Source organism: Caretta caretta, chromosome 22 (genome assembly GCF_965140235.1).
Source record: "Caretta caretta isolate rCarCar2 chromosome 22, rCarCar1.hap1, whole genome shotgun sequence".
Lineage (NCBI taxonomy): Eukaryota > Metazoa > Chordata > Testudines > Cheloniidae > Caretta > Caretta caretta.
This window is the reverse complement of record NC_134227.1, coordinates 20,362,528-20,388,312: the sequence shown is the minus strand read 5'-3', so window position 1 is coordinate 20,388,312 and position 25,785 is coordinate 20,362,528. Positions and strand designations below refer to the sequence as shown.

At 44.8% G+C, this 25,785-nt stretch overlaps 2 protein-coding genes across 7 annotated transcripts in view; one reads left to right on the top strand and one right to left on the bottom strand.

The window, feature by feature from the left end:
• The window catches only part of USP28 (ubiquitin specific peptidase 28), a 49,415-nt gene extending 28,285 nt beyond the window's left edge, over window positions 1-21,130 (top strand). For 2 of the 6 annotated variants that reach the window (XM_048827317.2, XM_048827322.2), the window contains 10 exons: window positions 1,153-1,356; window positions 2,778-2,917; window positions 3,109-3,294; window positions 4,713-4,808; window positions 6,922-7,100; window positions 7,193-7,271; window positions 7,906-7,985; window positions 9,335-9,458; window positions 10,511-10,709; window positions 12,809-14,066. In XM_048827317.2, coding sequence (XP_048683274.1) covers window positions 1,153-1,356; window positions 2,778-2,917; window positions 3,109-3,294; window positions 4,713-4,808; window positions 6,922-7,100; window positions 7,193-7,271; window positions 7,906-7,985; window positions 9,335-9,458; window positions 10,511-10,709; window positions 12,809-12,984 — 1,463 coding nt within the window. In that variant the 3' untranslated portion in view covers window positions 12,985-14,066. Of the gene's footprint in view, window positions 1-1,152; window positions 1,357-2,777; window positions 2,918-3,108; window positions 3,295-4,712; window positions 4,809-6,921; window positions 7,101-7,192; window positions 7,272-7,905; window positions 7,986-9,334; window positions 9,459-10,510; window positions 10,710-12,808; window positions 14,067-18,499; window positions 18,578-21,035 lie in introns of those variants that run through there. The other 4 variants (XM_048827318.2, XM_048827319.2, XM_048827320.2 and 1 more) reach the window with 4 other exon arrangements.
• CLDN25 (claudin 25) lies at window positions 18,367-19,074 on the bottom strand. Its single transcript, XM_075122222.1, has one exon. It carries the CDS (start codon window positions 19,057-19,059, stop codon window positions 18,367-18,369), a length of 693 nt encoding a protein of 230 aa, XP_074978323.1. The 5' UTR covers window positions 19,060-19,074.
• Window positions 21,131-25,785: the final 4,655 nt, after the last annotated feature.

The following is a 25,785-nucleotide window of genomic DNA, read 5'->3' as shown; positions in this document are numbered from 1 at the left end:
CATTTATACCCTGCTTTTTGGTTTGGCTTCTGATAGATAGTGGTAGCATAATATACACAGCACATCCAGTGCATGTTGTTTATGCAGCGTATCGTCCCTTCTGTGCCTGAGATGAATTATCACTAATGATAACTGATCCTTGTAATTGTGTGTTTACAATGCATGAGTGTATAAGCAGCTACTTGCAAGCATTATCATACATGTGGCATCGTACAGCTGTTGGCCATCTAGAAGAGCCTAATAATTTCATACATGGCTCATTTTGTTATAATAGAAGCAAACAATGCAGCAATAGTCATTGGAGAATCTAGTTAATGGGAATGCGGAAGCTGAAACAAGTTCTTGTTTGTCTTCCTCGTGCTCTGACATTTCAGTTTCTAAAATGAACCCATCCTATGCTTTTAATGAGACTTAATAGACATTTAGTGCTTTTAAAGATCCTTGTGCTTTTAAATATTTTTATAAAAGAAAGAATCTGGGATAGGGCATTATCATTCGGTATTAGATATATTCCTAAGTATGTTCTTCCCTTAAGCGGTACTATACAGCTGAAATACCATTATTATCCAGTGTCTCATTATTCCTAGATACTTCAGTACCTGTATAAAATCACTCACTACCTGGAATCCTTGCAGTTTCCTACCCCTGGGTTTCATGTAGTGGTGGAAGTGTAGAGTTTTAAGCTGAACTCCAAGTTTTCTAGTTATTGTCATTTTAAGCCCCATCTGTAGCATTATGGTAGCCTCTGGTAAAGAGAAATCATCTATGCCCTCTCTCAGTCCTGATTGTTACTTTGAGTGGGTTTACTGAGCCCAGGTGCGCCATGCAGAAATGTACCTTTCCATGGTTAGTTATTGTTTGTATTACCGTAGTGCAGAGGAGCACTAGTCATGGACTATTGTACTAGGTTCTGTATAAACACAGAACAAAACCACGGTCCTTTGCCCAAAGAACTGACCACCTACCATCTTCTTGTACTTATTTATGGAGCATCTTGAATTCAAATTCCAGGAAAAAAAATTCTTTTCCTTCTTTATTTTTCCAAACCATTTGATCAATCTTCTGTAATGTTTCTAGATATTCCTCGTTTGCAGCAGTATTATCTTGCTGCTGTGTGTTTCATTGCTAACTAAAAATCTTGCTTTTCTCCAGATGATGATGATGATGCAGAGACAGGACAGTTTCAGAAAGAAATAGAACTTCTGCCACCTGAACTCCAGAATTACATACAAGAGGACAACTGGAGGCTTGAACAGGAGGTGGAGGAATGGGAACAGGAGCAATCCTGCAAGATCCCTCAGATAGAGCCTTCAGCTACTTCTGAATCTCAGGATTTCACGTCTGAATCAGGACAAGGTAACACAAAATCAGTGTGTTTGCCGATCGTGTTCCATGTCTCTACAATAACTTCCCTGTAATAAATTCCACCATTATCTGAGCTTTTCATAACAATTTTGAACACCTTGGAAAAGCTACCAACTAAGCTCAGTTGCTGAATTTCCATCATATCAGCAGAAAAAGCTAATGTTCTATCATGCGATGTGCTGATATCTGCATAGCTATAGACATGCCATCAAGTGTGATCATATCCTGTTTTACATTCAGCGCATGGCAATGATCTAATCTCAGTTTGATTTAATTATATTAATATTTTATGTGTTTATTGTAGAAAGTTGACATGTTCACCTCTTGGGTGGGAGACCCCACCCATTACAGCAATCTTTTATAGCATGAGTCTCGCTGAGCTTCACAAATGTGGTTGTGTATAATATTGCCATTGAAGTGCAGTCGTGCTGTTTAATGGTACACAGCAGCGTTTCATGTTTTAGGACAGGAGGTAAAGAAGAATTTGTTGAAAGTGCAGAGAGATAATTCATTAATTTGTTTCCCTTGGGATTAAATTTCAAACTCCAGAATCAAATGCGATGTAAAATTGGGGTTGTGCATCACAGTTTGCCAAATGATTAAGGTTTTCTGCCATGTGTAGTCCATAATTCTGTCCTCTGAGGCCACAAAATTGTTTTCTGAACGGCAAAATGTGTGAGATACTGACCCTTGAGCTCAGGGTCTGTTGAGCTGTGTACAAAAACTTGAGGCCCTAATCTGCCAGAGCATTTAAGCACGTGTTTAACTTTAAACACGAGCAGTGCCATTGACTTCAGTGTGACTATTTTTGTGATGAAGTGCTTCGCTTGATCGGGTATTTTAGAGTACCTCTATGCTGCAGCCGGGAGCAAACCTTCTAGCCCATGCAGACAGATTCATGCTAATGGAGCGTGAGCTAGTGTACTAAAAATTGCGCTAGCCACCCAAGCTCAGACCCGGGGGTCAGGTAAACTTGAGAGACTGAGCTGCCGCCCAAGCCACAACATCCGCACTGCTATTTTTAGTGTGTTAGCTTGAGCCCCACTAGCCCGAATCTGTCTCCCTGGGCTGGGAAGCTTGTTTGTAGTGTAGATACACCTTAGTAGCGTTTACATTGAATGACCTGTCATTCGAAATGTTGTCTTTTCTGGAATGTTACCCAAGAGTTGAGTTGTGTGTGAGGAAAATTGAGTTGGCTCTTCCATAACAAAGGAGGCGGCAACCAATTACAAGGTTAGAAAGTGGAGTTTCATGGGTTAACAATGGGGCAGGGCATTGGTCACTGTGCCTGGTAAATACTAAGGTACAGTACCATGCAGCCATCCTATTTACCAATTTCCTCTCTTCCATTTGGATTTGTGCCTTCCTGGTGACATTATTGAATGTTAACATCTCTCTGAATTTCCAATCAGATCCATTGTCAGGCTGTGAACACAGCATACGCTCGCTGTCCTCCGAACATGCCAGGATTGCAAAGGACCAGACAGCGCAGGCCATTGCAAATACAGCTGATGCCTATGAGAAGAATGGTGTAGAGGCTGCTCTGTATGAGGTGAGAACTCTGGAACATGGGCCCTGCAGCAGCCAGCTGTTTTTGCATCTCTGTGTTAACAGACCTCTGTCTCTCTCTTGCTTATAATTCTGTAGCACTGCTGCCTTTAACCCAACTCCTTTCTACTTTCCTGTTTGGTTTTAGCTTTTTGTGTGTTTCTTATTCTCTCTCTCCTCTTTCTGCTGCCACAGCCAAAGGAGGCAGAACCAACAAAGGCCCAGCTGAGAGAAACAGCCCTTACAGTTCAGTCAGAACAGCAACAAGATGCTAAAGGGACAGAGTCTGCTGCCCAGCCTAGCTCACAGGTCTCTGAAGTGGAGATCCCCAGAGTGGGGAAGATTCTGGTTAGATCTGACGCAGATGGATATAATGAGGAGGTACAGAGCCCAGTGCAGGAGCTAGTTATTTTTCTGGCATTAATCTTTGCAGTTGTGGGTTGCTTTGGGGCTTTCTGAAGATTTGTGGCGAGTAGTGGTTTTGCCATGAAACTGTGTGTTGTTCAAGTATATTTTTCCCTCTGTAGTAAGCAGAGAGGTTGGTCCAATTGTTTAGTAATTTACTTTTTAAAACTATTTGAAAAGTTGTCAGAAAAGTGACTCTATAAAAACACACACACTCATCTTCTTACTCAATAGATCTGCTCCCACTTTTTTTAAGTCCTCTTCCTCTCCTTCCTTTCCTTCCTGTCACTCATATCTAAGGTGTTTCTAGGGCGCCTGGCTTCACAAGGTGGCTTTTGTACTTTTTTTTTTTCACCCAGTTGTCAATGGCTTTTATTCTACTTTTCACATAATCATCATAATTGTCAGCTGACAATGTCATACAGTCAATGCCATGTAACTTTTCCAATCACAGGTACTGTTATCTGATTCTGGCAATTGAAAGAGCCCTATTATGAGGCTCAGTATACCACATCAGACACCTAAAAAATTTTCACAGTCTTTTTTCTAAGACTAGACTGTAATTGCATATCAGCTACACAAATCTGTCTGCAAGAGAATTAATTTGTTCAGACAGTTAGTTTACATGGGCATTTTAGGGTTTGGTGTGGGTTTAGCATTGTCCTTTGCGTAAACCAACATTTATGTTTTGTCTCACGGATTTTATCAATGCAATAGCTCCATCTGTTGAGCTGGATGTGACCTGATTGCATTAAATATACACTTGTGTTGTAATGGTAGTACAATGGAATGTTTTGCCTCAGGCGTTGCTCTCATGTTAAATGGTAGTTTTGCAAGGTTCTCCCCAGTCATGTTTTGTGTGCTCTGTATTTTCAAAAACAACAAGGAGTCCGGTGGCACCTTAAAGGCTAACAGATTTATTTGGGCATAAGCTTTTGTGGGTAAAAAAGCCACTTGGTTTTTTACCCACGAAAGCTTATGCGCAAATAAATCTGTTAGTCTTTAAGGTGCCACCGGACTCCTTGTTGTTTTTGTGGATACAGACTAACACGGCTACCCCCTGATACTTGACACCATGCAAGACTCTCTGTTTTCACTTACTGATGATTTTGGGGGGAAAGAGAGTGCAGGAGGAGTAGTTGGGGTGGCACAGTGAAGGGTTCAAACATCTGTAGCAGCATGGGCAGTGCATGCAAGAGATGGACTTGCACATAATGACAATAAAATTAAATTTGTAGTCAAATGGCAGCTCTGGGTTGCCCTATCTCCATTCAGATCTGGACAACTTTTCTTTAAAACTTTACCTTTTTTGTACTTTTTTTCTTTTATCACGACAGCTTTTCTTCTATTCCTCTCTGTTTTTGTGTGTGGGTTTTTTGTTGTTCTTGTGGTAGGTGATGCTTAGCCCAGCCATGCAGGGTGTGATCCTCGCTATTGCTAAAGCCCGTCAGACATTTGACCGGGATGGGTCTGAAGCAGGGCTTGTTAAGGTACCCTTTTATTTTCCTTTTTAAAAATCTCTTAACACACAAGTCTGACATCTTCAGTGAAAAATGCATGCTATTTCAACATATTACAGATGTGAGTGGGCCACTTCTCTCTCTTCCTGTGCAGTTTCTCTTCAGCTAAGATTTTTTTTTCTATTCCACCTTTCTGTTTATCCACTCCATTACTTGTTCTAAGAGGACTAAAGAGAGATTGTCAGGCTAAAACCATTACATTTTATAAGCATCCTTTCTTGTGTTACAGATAACCCCTTAGACTGCAAGAACTGAAAGATTTTCCACGTCTCATGCTTGAGCCCAAGATTGCAGTGTTTAGGTTGCACAGAATGTTTTTGTTTGAAACATGCATGCACACACACAAATGTTGGAATCTAAGGCAAATAATATAGAAATATTTCTGGTAGTCCTAGGTTTGGAAAATTTGTTGTTTCCCCCTTCCCAAGCCTGCATTTTGGACCAGAGTAGACCTAATGTTGTCCATTTAAGTGAACAACCCCACAGTGTTTATATCTAATGAAAATGGGAGGTGTGGGTGGGCACTTTCGGAAGGTAGTGTAAGTCCACACGCTGCAAACGCTTACGCACAGTCACATTAGTCAGTGCAGCCCTTGAGTAAAGTTAAGCATATGCATTTGTCATAGTCTGTTTAAAGCAATGGATTGAGAGTTAAGAGACGTGTTCTTGTCTCAACTCTGATCATGGCTTGCTGTGGGACCTTGGCCAAATCACTCCACTTCTCTCTCTCCCCAAGTGCAAAAATGATACTTACCATACATATCTCACAGGAGCTTGTGAAGTTTAATTATGTCTGAAAAGCACTTTGGAGCCCTTGGATGGAAGGTACTATATAAGTGCTCAATATAATTATCACCAGAAAATACAAATTAAATTTTAGTCATAACCAGACTGTATATAGTGTGTAATTAAATTTGGGCCATAAATATACACACTTACTGTAGGAATTTCTGTAAAGTATGTCCTCCTGAGCTTATGCAATGGGAAAAGGGACTAGAAAAAGGTAAATAATCCTGACCAGAGAGCAAGTCATTGCTAGTTTGGGCTAGACATTGTAGACAAACAACTAAAGTTAAATTACAAGAGGGCTTAGGAAAAATCACTCATTCTAGCAGACTACTGGCTTCTGGTAGTCATAAATCACACCAGTGGCTTTCTGCAACTGCAATTGAGAACGAACATCGGATGGGGCTTTTGGTTTACTGTCTATCATGTATTATTGCTCAGAGTAACATTTTGCCAGCTGCATTCTTGTTCCTCTCATATTTTAACACAGGTTCCTTAAAATGAGCACTTGGACTGGGATATTCAAAAATGCCTAAGAGAGTTAGGCACCCAACTCCACTGAAAGTCAGTGGAGCCAGTGCCTACCTCCCTTGGGTTCTCTTTTTAAAGGTGATGTTTTTGTTTAAGACATAGATTGATATGATTCATCCATCTTTATATAGTGGAGATGGTATATCAGTTGGGTGGAACTGTGCTCTGACTTGGTATAGAAAATCCTTGAAGAAGCCTGGCTAGTGTGTCTTGCTCACATGCCCAGGGTCATAGTGATCACCTATTTGGGGGAAAAATTCATTTCTGACCCCAGCCAGCCTGGCAGGCACCTTTTGGGGATGTTTCGCTTTTTGTTGTGTTATGGGGTGTGGTTTGCCTGCTGGGATCACCTGAGCCTATCTCACCTACTCAGTTCCCTGCCATCAGAGGGGCCTTGTGCATTGGTGGCACCTCGGTTTCTCCTGTTCTCTGCCTGTAGCACACAACAGTGTAGTCTCTTGTAGTTTAACTGAAGTTATTGGGCTCAGCATAGGGTTATCTGGAGGATATATAATATATATCACATACAGGAGGTTACACTAGATGATCTAATGGTCCCTTCTGGGCTAGAACTGTAGGAACTGTGTGCCTAATTGAAGATACCCTAGGCAATTGCCAGCTAATGTAAGTTAGACATCTCTGCACCGAATCCTGCTAAGTTACAGGACAGTTATAGCCTTATAATCAACCTTCCCACTGCAGGTTTCAAATTCAGTGTGGAGCAATAATAAAGAATAGTCATTTAGCATTTGCTTGACTTTGATAGGCATTCCATGAAGAGTACTCCAGACTGTATCTGCTGGCCAAAGAGACCCCAGCTCCTCACAACGACCCCCGGCTGCAACACGTGCTCGTCTACTTCTTGCAGAACAGTGCTCCCAAGCAGGTAGTGGAGCGGACCCTCCTGGAGCAGTTTGCAGATAGAAACCTCAGCTATGATGAAAGGTTTGTGCCAGGGGATCCAATATCATGACTTTCTTATTTGGGATTCCGTAGCTTCGCCATTCTCTAATGTCTCTGTCTGTTGCACTGAGCAGGTCAATTAGCATTATGCAGGTAGCACGAGCTAAGCTGAAGGAGATTGGCCCTGATGATGTGAATATGGAGGAGTATAAGGTAAGGGACTAGAACTTTTTCCTTATCCTTTTCTCTAATGCCTTAGTGCTGGAGGTGTCCCAAAGCAGTGAGCAAGATAATGGCAGCACACTGACTGTGCAAACAAACACAGCAACTATTCCATACCCGTTGGTAACAGTTATATAGTCAGAAGCATTAGGAGCTGTTTCCCAAGGAGTGCTGACCAGGACACAGGGGTTTCAGTTGAGCCCTATCCTTTTTGAAAGGTACAGTGGGATCTTTAACTTGCTCCTGGAACAGTCAGTCTATATAATCAGAATGGGAGCCATGAGGCTAACCTCTTCCGCCGCACCCCCCAACAGAGCATCAGCTGTTTGTGTTTTCACACTTGTTCTAGAGGACTCATTTGGTGCTCTCAGTGTGGAGTTAAACACTGCCAGAGACTCATTTGTCTTGGTGAATGTGTTCTTGAGCTGTTTGGGGAGGCAAAGGGGATGTTGGGAACTTGCCCTGAGCTTGAGTGAATTCATGTCCCTGTAAGAGCACTCCGTGCCAGAGGCTAAATGAGCTAACATACCAGGTTTTGCTGGGGTTGGGGGACTTGTCCCAGACACACAGGTACATGAAAGCATGTTATTGACTAACCTGTAATATTTCCTGTTACCCTAAACAGAAATGGCATGAAGACTACAGTTTATTTCGCAAGGTGTCTGTTTACCTGCTGACAGGGTTGGAACTCTACCAGAATAGGAAGTAGGTTTAATTTAATTATATTTTGGATGAAGCTATGGGGTAACTTATACCTAAAAGTGCCTGCTTCTCTGCTAGTACCCTTGCACATGCAGCACCCCTAAGTATCGCCATTTGGGGCCCCTTGTGCTTTTCCCAAGGTACTTTATTCCTGACCTGCTGATACTCCTTGCTGTACAGGCTCAGAGCTGACCTTGAGCCAGAGTGTAACTATTGTGCTGAGTTAATAGGTGGTTTTGTGATATGGCCTCTTACACGGTTCCCAGCTTGTTTTCCATGAGCAGAACTTTACATTCTGGTCCTTGGAGAGGACTTAGTGCACTAACTGCCATTACTGCTTGGCTCTTGGGAAAGCTGGGTGAAAATGAAACTCTCATTACAATTTGATTCCTGTGTAGAGACAGAGGTCCCTGGAACTTTGACCTGAAAAGCTGGGCTTTTTTCCCCCCATACTGCAACCAGTATACCATATAGACATCTGAATGGAGAAAGATAATTCCCTTTCACGGAGGATTTTGGTATTTCAGAATTTGGTTTGTACCAATTTGGAATGTAAACTCAAAGTTTTGGAATTCATAGAATATCAGGGTTGGAAGGGACCTCAGGAGGTCATCTAGTCCAGCCCCCTGCTCAAAGCAGGACCAGTCCCCAATTTTTTTTTTGCCCCAGATCCCTAAATGGCCCCCTCAAGGATTGAACTCACAACCCTGGGTGTAGCAGGCCAATGCTCAAACCACGGAGCTATCCCAAGCTCTAGCTCTGGGAGAGCTTGATTGGCCGGCTGCTGGAGTCATGAAAACCCTGGGGTCCCCGACTCCGAGGCAGTCCAGCAGGTGGGTAAGCTGGCAGGAAATCAGGCAGGTCAGAGAGTTCTCCATCGGAGCTTGGTTGAAATTGAACAGTCTCACAAAACGTTTAGAATTAGATGAACTGGCAAGTTCTAATGAAAACATGTTTCATCAGATTTTTTTCGACCAGCTCTAAATATAACCCTGGAGTCTCGAAAAAAAAATACTGTTCTCCAAACATCTAATAGTGCCTTTCATCTCCAAGTTCCCATTGAAACCAGGGGAAATCTAGACCACAGTCTAAATGTTGCGGTTGAAACCAGAGTGCCAAAGTGTCCCTGAGGCATACGGAATGCAAACCTGCCTAGTATGGGGGCTGTGCTTGAAAGGTTTGATGAATGAAAAAGAGAGAAGGGAGAAAATAACACTGTTAATGAAGGTGAAGTGTTTGTCTCTGTTGGGGAGGAAGTGGGGAATCTGGCCTGGGTGGACAGCTAAACTGCAGCTTTTGGAATGTGTGACAACTGGTGTGTTGGACTACTACCACCCTTCTCCTCCTCCAAGATACCAGGAAGCACTGACCTACCTGGTGTATGCCTACCAAAGTAACACCACCCTGCTGATGAAAGGACCCAACAGAGGGGTGGATGAATCACTGATCGCTTTGTACAGAAGAAAATGCCTCTTGGTTTGTATCTTTTGAGTCTTAAATTGAAAGTGAACAATCTCAGTGGTAGACTGGTTAGCCTTAAATACTCAATCCTTCTAGTTCAGTGATTTCAGTTCACATCTGAACATTCTCTCTTCACTCCAGGTTGCCCAAAGAGACAAATATATCATGCACCTCCTTGTAGTAGAGCTTGTCATTAAAACAGTTTTTCAGAGAGGGGGTGGATGCCAGCCATTTGCTTTTCACAAAGAGCAATATCTACTCTTCCCTCCCTGTGGGGAGCCAGCATCACCTCCTCCTTTGTAACCAGTCAAAGTGTTTTGCTGGGCACTAGGTGATGTGGCTTTCCTTGGGAAGGAATAAGCAACAGCAGACTGAGACTTATTTTTAGTTCCTGCTTTATTTTGGCTGCTGAGGCCAGCATAATTATATCTAAGGCACCTATTATTATGGCATCTACCCCTTCCCAAGTGCCAGCACTAATATGAAAATCTAGGAAGCAAAATTCACTGAAGTGATAGAGTTTGGATTTCAGGAAATCCATTTGGTGTTTCTGGATCTGAATCGTAGCCTCTCAAAGCCAAAATTATTTGTATACTTTAGAGCTAATTCTGGAGCAATATGTTCTCTCTGATCTAATCCTTCTAAAGCGGTGGTCCCCAAACTGTAGGGTGTGCCCACATTCGGGAGAAGGGAGGGTGTGGCGGGGTCTGGGCCAGTCCCACAAGGAGTGGGGAGGGAGCGCCACCCAGCCCCACCCCCAGCTATTTCTGTGGCTCCGTGGCCCTAGCTGTGCCCTTGATCTCGGCTGCGGCTCCACTCCCAACCATGGCCCCGGCCCCTCTTCCAGCTGCGGCTCAAGTCGGGGGGTGACCACAAAAATGTGGGGACCACTGTTCTAAGGGTTATGTTCTCTTGGTGCACACATGCAGCTCTCATTAATCTGTGTGCGTTCCATACATACCCATCAGGTAGAAGAGGCGTGGGTCGTGTGCACCTTTCCTAGGAGCCTGTTCATGCTTTGAAGTCAGGGCTTTTTCAAATGTCTGTGACCCCTGATTCTCCCACAGAAGCTGAATGAAATGGCAGCGGCTTTGTTTGTAAGCAATACGGAGGCGGATGTGTTGGAGGGTATTAACATCCTGAATGAGCTGATCATCCCCTGTATGCACCTCATTATCAATAACGACATCTCCAAGGATGACCTGGATGCCATTGAGGTCATGAGGAACCGCTGGTGCTCTTATCTGGGACAAGAAGATATGGATGGTAGGGAATTGCTGACTTGCTTGCTTCCCTTAAAATCCTATGTTCTGAGTGGTCAGGATGTTCCATAGGTCTAAACTAGAAAAGGGCTTTATTGCCTATTTAAAATCCTTCCTAGCATTCTTAGGATTTGCCCTATATATGTAGCGTATCTAGGCATTTGTGACTGGACTTATGCCCGAAAACGTGCTCATATTTAGAGTGAAATGTGTTAATGGGACAATTTGATTGTTGTTTGTCCTACAGCTACAGAAAATAGATCCCTGGCCATTGAAATATAAGAAGTGAATGATTTTAAAATATGTGAAATAGGTACCTTGGTCTCATCTGTCCTTTGTGATCAGCACTTTAACCTGCATTTCAGCCAGTGTGATTTCACTGATACACTAACATTAGCAGATTTTGTTGCTTTGTATATGAATGCTCACCTGTAAGATGAGAGAGAAAAGGTTCTAAACTGACTGGGTGCATTTGTGCTTCTAATCATGTAGTTGGTATGTGATGCAGTCTGACTTCATGCTAGAAATGAGACACACTGACAGGAACTTTTTCTAGCTGTGTACAGTTTCATAACTACAAATGCATGTACAGTATCCAACAGGTTTGAGGAAGGGATGGGGGAAGCTGTGTCAAGCTTTGAAGAGGCTTTGCAACGAATTGCCCATTAGATCCAGAGTGTAGTGAGGAGATGCTGGTCATTCTGGGTCTGAATTTCAGTTTGGGATAACTGCGTTTGTTCTGCATTTCCTTTCATGTGCTGAAGTTAAACTGCCATGACTCCTCTCAGGCTGGGTAAGAGAACAGAGTTGAGACTCTTAACACTGCTCATTTTAACCAGCAGAGGGTAAACTTGCTACAGGAAAGTGAGGTAAAAATATGGAGGATTGTTCTCAAAATGCTGCTGCAAAGTAGAAAGCTGGAGAAATTTGCTAACAGTTTGACTTCCCCAAATTTGGCTTTCTTATAAACTCCTCCATGTAATGGAATCCCAAACAGTGAAACTTGAGATTTGAAAGGAGCAGAACTCAGCCGTTTCCATCTCTCTTTGTGTTGCATGGGCCAAGTCTGTTGTCCCCAGCAGGTTCATGTTGCATGTAAAATTGCTTGTAGATTAGGTTAAGTCAGTTGATTTTTAATCTGTCAGAAGAAGAAAAGGGTGTTGTGGTAATGATTTTAAGCACATTCATCTGGAAAGTCTTGAACTCCTCAAATTAATTACCGACTAGAGAGCTGGCCTGCCAAGTGCTGAAATAGGCATGGAGTTTCTGCTAACACCTGATGTGACAGGAAGAGTCCTCCCACAGGAGAAATGTTTCCATTCCCCCATTGACTGGACAGTGAGGTCAGAATTTTTTGTACAGTAATTGGCAGTTCCGGTTAATTTTTGCAGTACATCATCAATTAGAGGACTGTGCCCTGTTCTGCTTGTTCTTCTGTTGGGGCTACATTCCCATCACTCTCAGGGAAGAGGGTGTCTGCTTTTGGTTTTGCATTGTCGGATGGTTACAAATTTGACTCGTTGTCTGTTGTTGGAGTTTGCTGGGTCAGCACTGGGAGGGGAGTCATTCATGAAGGACTGAATAATGCCTGGCCTATACTAGATATAGTGCATAAATCTGAGATTGCAAGGTTAGAGAATTAGGTTTGGGACGACCATGTAAAGTGGCCTGGATTGAGGAAAGCCTGGCACTGGTAACACACTCCAATTGTATTCCTACTAACTTCACATCACTGGTTTGCCAAGCAGCTAGGTTGTGATATAGTGTACGTGTGTGTGGGGAGGTCAGGGGGAGGGAGGGGAGGAGTTTGGTGTGTCACCACCCTCCACCCCCTCCCCCATCAACCATACAATATTGGTTACTGGTAGAGACAAGATACAGGATTTAAATAGACCAGAGGTCTGGTCTAGGATGACACGATCTCTTCTCCTTAAAACAATACTCATCTCTGTATGCTCGAGGTGAGCAGTTTTTTGGCTATGGTAGATAATTGTCTAAAAAGCAAGCAACTGTTTTTCCTTACAACGCTAAAACCTGCTGCGATTGGCCTTTTTTTGTAACTGCCTGTTCCAGTGCATTTGACTCTTTCATCCTCCTCCACAGCCAACCTGCAAATGAAGCTGGGCGAACTGCTCCCCAGGCTCCTGGACTGCTCTGCAGAGGTCATCATTCTAAAAGAACCCCCGAAGATCCGGCCCAACTCCCCCTATGACCTCTGCAGCCGCTTCGCAGCCGTGATGGAGTCCATTCATGGGGCCGCACCTGTGGCTGTCAAATAAACTTCCAACTTTCCAGCCCTAGATGCGGTACATAGGAACCCATCTATCGGTGTAGTATCCTGCTGTCGGACAGCATTTGAATGGGAGAGGGAGGAGAATAGGTAGATAAAGACGATTCATATCCAGATGTAAACCATGCTCTTGGTGTCGATACAAAGGAATGAAAAATGGTATTGAACTTTTAAGATACAATTGTCAATGACAATGCGAAGGGCAGGAACCACTAGCACAATATATGGCTGGCAGTAACAGCTGTTTCTCATCTCCACAACAACAAAAAATGCATTGTCTCTCCATTTCTTGCCACTTTCAAAAAATGTCCCTCAGATACTTGGGACAGTGACAACAGCTGCACAAGAGAATGGTTTATTGACAAATCAGTGACACTTATTACCTTGGTTCCAGCAAACAAATCCACACCTTTCTAAATTCTTAGCTGAAAGAGCTTATAAATCCAGATCTTGGCAAAGTACTGCTGGCAGGAATCTGAGTCGGGAGACTGAGAGACAGCGAGGATTGATGGAACGCTGTGTGTAAGACAGGCAGGTAGTCATGCGTGCAGCTGCATATATTAGCTGAGTGAAGTCAAACAGGAAGTTAAGTTGTCTCTTGTCTTTTTAACTGCCAAACAAATATGCAGGGCTCTTCTTGTGAGACAGACAAAAGCAAATAATGACAGCGTCCTATGATGGAACCTAATTTTAAAGATTGACTTGTATACAATATCACTGTGCTAATGATCAGTAACTGGTTAAAGAAAACAAAATCCCTAAAGGGAATTCCCTTCTCGGATCTGAAAATATTTCCTCCTCCACTAAGGTTATTGATGAGAAAATTGAGCATTGGACACTTAAGGTTAGAGTAAAAGCGTGTATATTTGTATTTTTTTGTAAAAATGTACTGGGGAGTGAGGGGGAGAACCACAGTTGGACACTTTTTAAGGGCAGTCTGTGTTTTATTTGAATAGACAAAATTGTTTAAACCAAAATGTTCTGAATAAATGGGGAAGAGAATTCCTATTTGATAGGACTGCAGGTTTTATAAATGTGCAATAAAAACATTTGTTTTATTTTAGAGTGAAATAGCTCCCTCTCTGTTTTATTTTCCTTTGCTGTCAAGTTTTAAAACACTTCTGTGTCTTGGAATGAACAGAAGAAATGTGAACATTGGCCCACAAGATCATTTTAAACTTTCTTAAATTACAAAGATCGGAACTTCAAGAAAGCTTTGAGGCTGACCTACCAAACCTGTGCTAGTTCCTTGATGAAAAAAGAATGACACCTAGTGGCAGAGAGGTGTGTGTGTGTGTGTATGTACAGTTTCTATTGTTAGCCAAAGGTGGTACTGTTGTTTCAACCCATCATTGATCGACATTTAACAAATCGATCATTAAAGAGTTGGCAACACTGTAGTTTGTAATCGCATATTAACATGCTGTAAATTGTAGTGTAGGTAAAGAAAAAAAATATGATACAAGTCATATTCTATCCTAGGGTTAAAAATAGCTAGCAACGAACCTAGAGTTTAAAAACAACTAGCATAAACATTTGTTGTTTGTCTGCACTACAGTTTTCAATCTTGTTTAATGTGTTAAAAAAGATAAGTTACAGTGTAGCTGAATCTTTAGTGGATCAGAGAATCTTGCGTTCTCTTAAATGTAAGTTAAATAAGGGTGGAGCTAGCTGTAGTTTTTGAGTAGCTTTGAACTGTAGCTTTGAGTTTTTCCCCTGACTTGTTTTGTGTCCAGGTTTTTTTTTTTACTTCAAGATAAATAGTCTAAGTGTAGTTGCACATTCCCTTTTGCTCTGGATTAGCTTTTCAATAGGAGACAGATTTCTTGAGTCCTTCCTGGTGGTTGTACTCTTTGTCCTGACCTACATCAGCCCATCTGGCAAGAATTGAGGTCTAGACAAATGGAGCCATTAGTAGAGAAGTTTTTTGTATCTTACTTCTGGGTGAAGTTCACCCACCTTGAATACTGCGTCACCTAAGGCTCTTTCACCCGCCTGTCCTCCACTGTACATAATTCAGAGACTTTGGCACACAGGTTGCTTATTGATGCTAACTGGTTTCTTTTGAAGTCTCCTTGTTAGTACAGGCCACCCAAGAGAAATTCCTTTAGAGAGCCCCACTTTGAACCCCTTTCTATTTCAAGTCATTCTGCAGGAGGCTCTCTCTATGCACAATGCCTTCAGGAAACAGCCATTTCTAACACACCACAGTGAGTAATTCAGTTGGATTAAATTAGCAAAGACGAGGGAGAAGCACTGTAAGCTTCTGCAGCCAAACAGTTTGTTCATTTGGGACTGAGATGTTTGAGTTTCATATTCAGTGGCTCACATAAATCTGCATTATAGCAGAACCATTACCCTTTTTATAGTTAAGCTTCTGTTAGCATTTCCCTAGCAAAGCACAGATTTATTCCAACAGTTCAAAACACAGCTGTAAAAATAAAATAAAATACTTCCCAGATGGGGGACTCGATGGGAAAATTGAAGATAGACATTTATAGGGCTGGGTTAAGAGTGCAAAATAGTAATAATTAGTGGAGTTCTGTTTGAATGCAGACAGGTGAGGATTAGTTGTCAATGACAGGATGACTCACTTTGCCTGTTTCACCCTCACCTGGTTATTTAACTTTGGAGTTGGGGTTCACCCTCTTTTTCCCCAGTTAACATAGAATCAAAACTGAAAACACTCTTAAAGAAACCACCCTACCACTGTACGGAGATAGTCACATGCCGTTACCTTTTTAAGGGGTGATGTGGAGCCAAGGGCCTTTGATATTTCAACTTTATGGCCTTATTTGTGTTTCATATTGTCTTAAATGGCTTGCTTTTGCAAGGTGGGATGGTGGTGATTCTCTTGTTTCTTGGCTACTCTCTGTTATCATCTAGTACTAAAACATTCAGGAGACCTCTGTTTTTGGTAGTTTCAAGTTTGGCTTGTTGGGGAAGGGGCATGGGGTTCTGAGACATCCTTAACTCTTTGTCTTCCCTGTCCCCAAAGTGCCTATCTCTTTTGCCATATAGGTAATTTCTCATCAAGTCTTTACTCCATGACCCTGGTAACAATATTTGCTGTTCACCACCCTTCTAGACTCCCTCATATCCACTGTGCTATGTTGAGAGTTTAGTAGAAGGTGTGTAATTTTAAAGACCTCTCTGTGTAAGAACCATACCAGTCGTACCCCCCCCCCCCAGTCCTAATATGCACAGAGTGCTGCTGTTCGTACAGTCATGGGTATATTTCCCTGTCCCATTAAACTACTACCGAAAATAAAAGAACAACAGACCTCCACCCCACACACTGCAAAGAACAAATATTAGGAAATTAAAGAACTTGTTTACTGTAACCTAATCTGCTTGAAGAGCCCAATCCAGTGCCCAGTGAATCACACGGAAATCCTTCCATTGACACTGGATCAGGCCTTAAACACATAACAAACACATAAAGGGAGCCCACTGAAGCTAAAAAATCTGGGCTGTCACCACAATTCTCTTCTCTCCCCCCTCACTCCCTATGTTGATTTCTCAAGGGTGCGGATGACAGTAACAGCCAACACCTGAGAGTCTCTTTTGCCTTTGGCGGTTTGTCAGGCCTCTGGAAAGCAGCGAACAGTTTGTATAAATCTTTGAAAAGCACATTCCACCAGCCAAGAATGTTGCCCTCCTGGCCCCTGCGTTTTGCATCTCTTGATCCTTGTTACAGAAAGAGGACTCTTGGCTGCTGCTCTGTACAGTTCCTAAACTGTCTGTCATCGACTAATTTCCACACCAGCCAGCGGTGTTGCCACAAATACAGGATTTTGACTTGGTGTGGGGGAACAGGAGGGAAAGGGGGAGGCGAAGTCAGCAGCAGCAGCACCAATCATTTTTTCATGCGAATTTAACGGACAATGGGGAGCAGCAGAGTTGGCTGAAGGAGAATGTTGTTCCGAATTTTCGGTGGGTTCCTTTCAGTTCTGTTTAACGTGAGTTTTAAGGTTCTAATCTGTACACACTTGAGACCTGATCCAAACCTATCTGAGTAAATGAGGAGACCTTCTGTTGACTTGGATCAGGCTGTGAGACCACATCCTGAGTGAGACATGCAAGCAAAGTTCCCATTCATGAAAGAAATATGTGCATCATTTCAAGTAGTGATTGGGAGATTTGAAAGGCCGAGGGAGCTCGGGCTCCCTAAAGGTCATTTTTTGGCCTGTCTGCTAAGTTTCTAAAATGTCCTGGGTTCAGCCAAGCTAGGAAAATCTCTGCCCATAACCTTGCTCTCTGCATATTGGTATCCCTGCTGGAACGAAGAGCAAATTGCAAAACCAAACTTTTTAAACCAAAAGTGAACTTCTTTGATGCTCAAAAGAATTCTGGTTTTGGATGGGGGCTTCCTTGCTTCAATCTCATTGTCACAGACATTGTAAGCAAAGGTTTTAAAAATAACCGAACAGAGTTGTTAAATAGTACTGTAGCATCAGATTTACTCCTGATCAGGCTAAAATGAATATTTAACAGGTTTCTTATGTGTAACTCTATTAGTAGTAATAGTAAGTGCATACAAGCTTTTTTTTTTTTTTTCTTTTTTTTTTTTTGGGTAGCCAAGTTAAAATTTAGGAGATCCTTAGAGGAACAGTTACATTCTAATTGTTATACACAAGTGATCTAAAAAAGAATTAAATTGGATAGCATTCTAACTGTGGGCCTGATATTTTTATGATTTCACTGACTAGTAGATATATGGGTGAGATACTGCCACTGATTTTGCACCTTTCATAGATGTAGAAAATGCATTTTTTTGTATAAACTGGCTTTCTATCAGAAAATTTCGCTAGATGAACAAAAATAGTACAGTGTTGCTTTTCATAGATAAAATCCTGCATCCCCATCTTCTCCTCTTATGCTGTTGAAGATGCAGTTACTTTTTGAGAGCACAGAAACGTGTTGCCATCAAATTGAATAATTGATGTGGTGGAATTCATCCCTGTGTATAGACAGATAGATATTTCCTCACCCACCTTGTCTCCCTACAGTGGACAGTTAAGGAGCGATAACCTTCAGAATTGTGTACAGATGTTACTTTCCTATCAGAAATTTCCAAAGATGCTCAAATAGTATAATCAATAACATGCTGCATTGCTAGAAATATGAAGTGCTGTTTAGTTTTCTGTGTTCACCTCGTTGATTTTATAGTGCTAGGTTCAGTTTGCAGGTGTCTCAGAAAAAGCTGTTGCTCTTTAAAACTTACAAACACACAGAAAGACAAAACAAATAGCAAGACTCAATAATTTCTTATGGACAAAAAAGGAGCTAAGCATCCTGTAAATCATTATGGGAACTGTCTCAAAACCTGAAAAGCTAGGGAGCAGTACAGAACTCTGTGCTGGAAGTCTTAGATTACCAGGTCAGCGTTTTTGGGGTGTGAATGTTGGCCGCAGTGTTGCATTGCTAATGGAGCTTGCACCTGTGTTGGTCCGCGGTAAGCTGCTAAAGGCATTGTTGGCGTTTCTGTCCCTTTCAAACAGGCTGAGCAGACGATGAGCAGCCCGCCTACTACAAGGAAAAATCCAGCAAACCAGCCCAGGAACATTGCTTCCCCGAATTCCCATCTAGGTACAATTTCTGGGACTGTTTCATCCCAGAATTCATTTACGGTGTTATAGGCGACCCAGGAAACTGGAATGAGGGTCGTAATTCCTGAGATGCCAAAAATCACTCCTCCGCAAAGCGCCAGTTGTTTCTTTAGAGCTGTTTTTGCTTCCCAGGCCTTGCAACAGTCCAGCCCACAACTGGAGATCAAGAATCCAAGAAGTCCCAATCCATTAGAGAGGAACATCAAAATTCTGGACACCCGGAGGTCCAATGGCAGAGCCAAGAAAGACTCATAGCTTTTACATTCCATAATACCTTCCTCTTGCGTTACACAGACTTGCCAAAGCCCCATGGTCCAGATCTCCATTTCATTCAAGTCCAGGTTGCGATTCTTCCAGAGTGGCACAAAAGTCGCAACACAGGATGAGACCCACCCAAAGAATGAGAGAAATATTCCTCCCAGGTGAACCTTCATGTTACAGCTCCAAGCCATGCTGATGCTGTGTGTGTGAGCTGTGTGCCGGTCAAGATGAATTTGGGTGTTTGAGCAGAAGCTTTTGGTATTAACTCTTTTGAAGCTATGCTTCAGAGTTGGTTTCCATGAATATGCTCTTTCAGTTGACGGGCTGTTGACTGAGAGCTATTATTTGTTTCTAGCTTTCAGAGGAGTAGCGTGGGGGAAATTCAAGCTTATACCACTAATTCCTGGGTGTGACCACAATTATTTTCATGTTTTGTTGGTTTTACTGGATTAAAGAAAAAAAAATTCTGGCAGGAGTGCCTTCCAGCAATCCAGCCAATTCAGTGCTGTGCAATAGGGCATCAAATGATCAACCACCACCACAATACGTAAGCATACATGAAAACAGCCGCTGTGGGACCCTGCAACTACTGCAGTGTGGGTCCCAACCAAAACGCACTAACATAGCGCAGCCCAGCTCAGCACTTTGAGGCAGATTCAGCTGCTGCCAACAGGCTGGGAGGGTCTCCTGTTAATTGCCGCTGAGATTCCAACATGCAAGTGGGTGTCCACAGTGCTACTGAGAGATGGACGTTGCAGTACTTGGATCAAGTCTGGTCTTGTGCCTTGTCGTCAAGCGTCTCCAATCATTTAGTGCTCCTCACTTGGTGGTCATCTGGCATGGCTGGCTAGGCTTTTTAAGGTTAAAGCCAGTGCTATAAGCAGTACTTAAAAGGCCCTCTGTTGACTTTTGTACCCGGACTACTATCTAGCTGATCCTGCCATGAATCAGCTCCAGAAGCCAGGTCTGAGGGCAGGTGGCGTGAGCCACCCAAGTGCATTTTACCATTGAGGAAAAGGAGGAGAGAGGGAAACAGAGTAAAGAAAGAAGCGGGACAGAGAACTGGGAGAGCAGCTGTGGGAAGGGGGAAGAGGGAGAAGAGGAGGCAGAGGAATTAGGGGGTCTGTGCTAGTGGAGAGCAGGATGGCAAGGCAGAAAGGAAGAATGGAACTGGTGCAGTTAGATTGTTCTCAGGCAACACATCTGAGAGAAGTTGTCCCTAAAAAAAGGTTTGGTGGGGAGAGGAGGGTCTGGCTCTCTGTGCAGGCTGTGTCAGTGCACTAAAGTCAACCTAACTACAATAGGCAACCAGTCCCATTGAGTTCTGGCCACCACTCCATATGCAAGAGGGTTAAGCAAAAGACTGACTACCCCACCCCCACCAGGCCTCAGAAACCCTGCAGTGAGAGGCTTGGCAGAGAAAGTACCTCTGAACAAATGGCAGCTCCAAGAACAACTGGGATGGGGTGTTGAGAAGAACCCTTGAACAACTAGAGATGTGGAATACTTGAGCCAAACACCTCCTCTCCCCCCGTTAATGACTCCAGCCTGATAAGTGACTCTCTATCCCATTCTCTGAGGCTTTTTAAAGTGTTGGCCATTATTCAATCGTTAAATAAATATCAAAGGAGCTTGGCATGCCACAGTGAGAAATCAATTGTGGGCAAGCCTTTATGAGAAATCCCGTCATCTGCATCTCCCAGGGCTCGCTTGGCATGCCGAGGGGAAACGCGACCTGTTTGCTCAAGGTGGGAGTTGGAAAGACTGCCGGCTGGGCAGCACTTTCGTAATAAGCGTAATGACAGTGATCAGTTTACCTGCAGCACTTTACCTTCAAGGAGCTGGAGGCCATTTACAAACTCTGCTGAATTACACCTTTTAACCTGCTCTAGCAGGAGGTGGGGAGCATGTTAAAATGCCAGTGATCTAATGCCAGGGTGCTGGGCATGATGCAAGAACTTGAAAGGAACAGCCGTCTGCCTTACCCAGATGGGGGAATGAAGGCAGAACGAAGCGAACTCGCTTGCCCGAGGTCCCACCCCATGTCAATGACGGTTGTAAATTCAGGAGTCCCGACTCCCAGTCCTGCTGCTTTAACCACTAGGGAAACTTCCTTTGGTACATATACTTGAAAAAAACTGTTTGAATTCATCTCCTTGGTTCACAGGTGTCATGGATTTGGAACCAGGCAGCGCCAGAGGGAGGGAGCCCATGGTCTGAGATCATTTAAACTGAATGGGAACCGGCTCACAATCAGAAAAATGTATCTGTTTGTTTGGTATGCATTACTCTGCTCTATTATTGAGCCAGGCCCATTGGTCCCACCAGATCCACCCTCCCTTACCCAGCAATGACTCCAGCCTGACGAATGACTGGTTAGCAATGGTCACTAGCTGATGCTTCCAAGGAAGGCAAAACATCCCTTGCACTGGTTGCCAACTTCTTCCTGTCCCCAGCTGGTGAACGGCTTCTGGCTTGATGCTGTGTCCAAGGAGATAGTAGAACTCTGCCATCTATGGTGGAACCCATCCCCACCCTTCCTCCAGATGTTGCAGAACCCGCCCTGCCCTGGAAACACTTGTCCATGCCCATTCATATGCTCCCAAAGAGCCAGCTTTTTGCCTTTGAAATACATCAGGTAGCAGAAAATGGGTAATCTAGAAGGGGAGACCACAATGTTGTGGATCCCCAGCCTTCCCTTCTTTCTCAGTGGGATCCCAGAAGGTTCTGTGAATTGCAACCACATCTTTGGACTTAAAGCCTAATGGCACGCCACATCCTCAGGAAATGCTTTGCAAGGATTGATCCTCATGACAACCCAGGGACTGGTCCATGTTGTTATCCCCATTTAAGGGTTAGAGCAACTGAGACATAGATTGGTGCAAATCTATTCCAGGAGTTGGTGGCAAAGCTGGGATTAGAACTGAGGAACTCCTGGATACAGGACATGTTTTGTTGCTGAAATAAAATACCCTGTTGTTTAAAAAGTAAATGATGGAATACGTCATAGGGAAGGTCTTAAGTTTCTGTTTCCATTCAGTGCCCATCCATCCCTCTGTGCACAGACGTACAAAGGGAACACAATGTCCAGCTTTTAGAATTCTGTCTTTATTGGGGGATTAGTGACTCTAATTTCTCACTCACTCCTTTGTTATTGAGAAGGATATTAAGGGACGAGGCTGGTAAATTACTGCATCTCCCTCATTGTGGCGGTGGTGTTGGGGATACTGTGGTCTTCCAACTCCACTTGAAGGATTTAGTCTCAGATCATCTACAGCTTGAATTTACAAGTTGTGTCAGTGTTTCCTGTCTGGTTCCCCCTCCAGTACCTGTGTTTTTAGGTGTGGATGGTGGGAAGTTATCTCAGCACCGAAAATCCATTTGTGGCTGGACGTTAGCCACTGGAACTGAAGCTCCAAGTTTGGCTCCTATTTTGTGTTTGGCACACTGAAACCATTGGGCTGCTGCTTAGGACCTGCCCCTGTGAGGCACTGAGGGCCCTTTGCGGGTTGAAGAGCATGCAGCGTCTTGCAGGCTCAGGCCTTTGTGCTGCAGACATTCCAAAGGGAAACCTCTGCTAGTTTAGCTGCCATTTTGCATTGGATTTTCAAGGGCTCAGCAACCACCACTGGGGTCAGATTCTCAAAGGCACTCAGTCCCCAGCAGCGCCCAGTGTCTGAAGAGCTCAGCACCCAGTGCGCCGAGCTTCTTAGACAATCTGGCCACTTACATAGGAGCCTAAATGGGAGCTGAGTAGGGTGACCAGATGATCCAATTTTATAGGGACAGTCCTGATATTTGGGGCTTTTTCTTATATAGGTGCCTATTACCCCCACGCGCACACACACACCCCTCCTGTCCTGATTTTTCACACTTGCTAACTGGTCACTCTGGAGCTGAGCCCTTTTTGAAAGTCTAGTTCCAAGCGCTCTTGTCCTTCAGCGGGTACCGGTGGCTGCTATTTGGTAACATTGTCAGGTGAGTTTGGCATTGATACAAGCAGCTTGAAGGGGCCATGCCAATGGGGTGGGGGGGACTGATGCACCCTTCCCAATCAAAGTCACTGTCCTCATACTCCAGATCCCTGTGCGGGAGCCACGGGAACCCCCACAGTAACAAACCCTGGGGCTGACAACTGCACCTCTCTGGCAAAGTATGGAGCACTTTACAAAAATGTGGGCATCAGGATGCGTTTGTTTAGTCTGAACCATTGCTAGCTTCATTCTTTGGGGTAACCATGTGTCCTAACCTCCTTGGGAGGGTTTCTTTCTTCTCGCTGTCTCTGTTTGTTCTCCATTGTCAGGGCCCCTGCTTTCCTGCTTCCTCGGCCAGGCTCCCACCAGGCTCTGCTGTTTAATGTGGGAGGAAAACTTGGAGCCTGTGGCTCGGCTCTTGGCCAGCGTGTGGCACTGTGTGCTGAGAAGCAGATCTTGCTTTCCAGCCCTGGATGCAGTGAGGTGAGGAGATGGCTCTGCGGCATGTAGCTTGTCATTCTGCCTGGCTTGTGAGGTGTGACCTGAATCCATAAACTGCAGCAACTTCCGGCTGTGCATAGTCATCCAATCTGAGCACTCGCTGGCACTGAATCCCCTCTGCTCCCATTGGAGTCCAAGGCCAAACTACCATTGGTGTCAGTGGGAACCAGATCAGGCCGTCTTAGGGGAATGCAGCTCCTCCATGCACTGCAATCAGCAGTGGGGGAATCATTTCCTCCGGCCACTGCGGGAAATGGCTCTGGCAAGGGGGTTTCAAAGGAGCATAAAGGAGTTAGGCACTCACCCCCTGGTGAATTTCAGCTGAAGGCAAACTCCCTTCAGCCCCTTAGGAAAGCTCAACCTTTGTCACTGTCAGGGTTCAAAAGGCCAGGCACAGCTGGGATTGGAGAGGGAGTACAGGTCTTTGCAGAGATTCTTCCCCGGGCTCATGGGCACACACACGGGGTCAGGAAGCACAGTGGCATGTGTTTGGGGGAGTAAAATCCCTGCAGGACTTCTCGGAGTCAGGCCAGGGTGATGCTGCCCAGCTGGGATGTCATTAAGTGCAACTGAGCTCAGTGAAGGTCAGAACCGCCTAAAGAATTGGTGGAAGGGGTGGAGGACCTGCTGCCGAGAAGCTCATGGACTGTGTTTGCTATTGAAGCATTTACGGCCCATGCAGGGAATGTGACCAGAGGCTGTGCTAGGGGTTAGTTTACTGGTGTTCTTTAGACTGTACAAACCAAACCTGAAACCCCAGAGAGGGGGCTACTTAACAGGGGTCCCCGGGGATCTTTCCCTCTGGCTGCACAGGCTATGGCTCTTCCCCAACCTCAACCTCTATTAATGGCAAAATGCTCCAATCCTGTCCCTTTGGAGTGTCTTGGGGAGCAGGTGTTGCTGCCAACCCCTGCAGCCTGTCTTCCCCAAGGGCTCTGGGCACAGTCAGGATTCTCAGAAGCACCATGAGGGCTGTTCACAAAGTCTCTTGTATTCTTTGCATGACAGGTCAAGGGCACCAGAACAATGAAGTTCCCGAGCAAATCCTCCATACCGATGCATTGGGCAATGTCTTCTGCTCCTCTTGTGAGAACGTTGGCAGAGAGATCGGCTCCAGGTGTGTCTTCCCCCGGCCATGGGGAGAGGTAAAGGGGACTGGCCCGGTGCACGTACCCCAGTGATGTGGAAGGTGCCATTGAACATGCATGGAGCATGAGAAACCTGTTTCTCTTCATTTTTCAGTCCCTGCTGCCTGTCGCTTCATTTGCAGCATTGACGTTTTGGCTCCTTGCCCCCTCTTTGTCTCTCACCCCCCCACCCCACCCCATGCCTGCAGAGAGGGGCTGGTTCAGCCTCTTGGGGCTGCACTGTTGCTGAAAAATGAAGAGAAGCAGGCTTCTCATACTCCAGGAGTCTTCCGTGGCACCTCACTTGTCACTGGGGTACAGCTCCTCCACAGTGCACGTAAACCCCACCGCCCTTCTGAGCTCAGGGGGAGCCCTGGGTCACTGGGACCCAGGGAGAAGAGGGGAATTGTTGGCCAGGGCAATGAAACCCACCCAACGCTATCTTCCTCCTCCAAAAGGCACCTCCAGCGTTCACCTGGGACAGCTGTAAGGGACCTGGCCTGGTGTTCCCTGGGGATGGCACTGCACACCCATGGCCCTCTTTAGCTCCTTGCTGCACTGTCATCGTTGGGTCTGTGCCCAATTTGTGGCGCGTGACTTGGGATCTCACTAATCCCGAGGGGAGGAAATTCTGCATTCTCTTCTGGCACAGGGCCTTGGGGCCTGGCAGCTGTTTGGTTAGAGCAAGTGTCCTAAGGGCCAGAATGGGTGTGGGGGAGCGGTTCGTCCTGATCTCTGCGCGGGACTCCCACTGCTCTTTGTCGGGGTATGTTGAAGGGGGGGCCAACCCCCACATTGTCACCGACCTACATCCGAGAGCAACCTGGGAGTCACTCTCTGTCGCTGACATCACAGCGTGGGTGGCTCCAGGGCTGCTGGAAGGGGGCGGACCAGAAGACCGAATCCCTCGGCACCCGGGGACAGTTCCAGCACTGCCCCCTCTTCCCTCCCCTGCCCTTGCTAAAGGGACCGATCCCTAACCCAAAGGCACCCCCTGGTGTGAGACCAGTCTCCCAGGCCCCTTCTCTCCTTGGGGCTTCCAGCCGTGCCACGGTGTTTGGGATGTGGGCATCTGCTCTTTGGAACCCGATTTCACTTCACACAGGCTGCTGAGCAGCCAGCAGACGGCGGTGGCGACTTCCAGTCACTACTGACCTGGGACGAATTTGACGTACTGAACATTGAATCCAGCTGATACATCCCAGGCCCAATCCCTTGAGGCAGAACACTCGGGATTGTCACTTACAAGGAAACATGTTACCTAGGACTGTGTTGTTTATTTCCATGGCCTCCTTCATCCCCACGATCCCAAAAT

Excerpts from the sequence above, each read along its gene's own strand:
- CLDN25 (XM_075122222.1), bottom strand. The coding sequence starts at position 19,059 with ATGGCTTGGAGCTGTAACATGAAGGTTCACCTGGGAGGAATATTTCTC.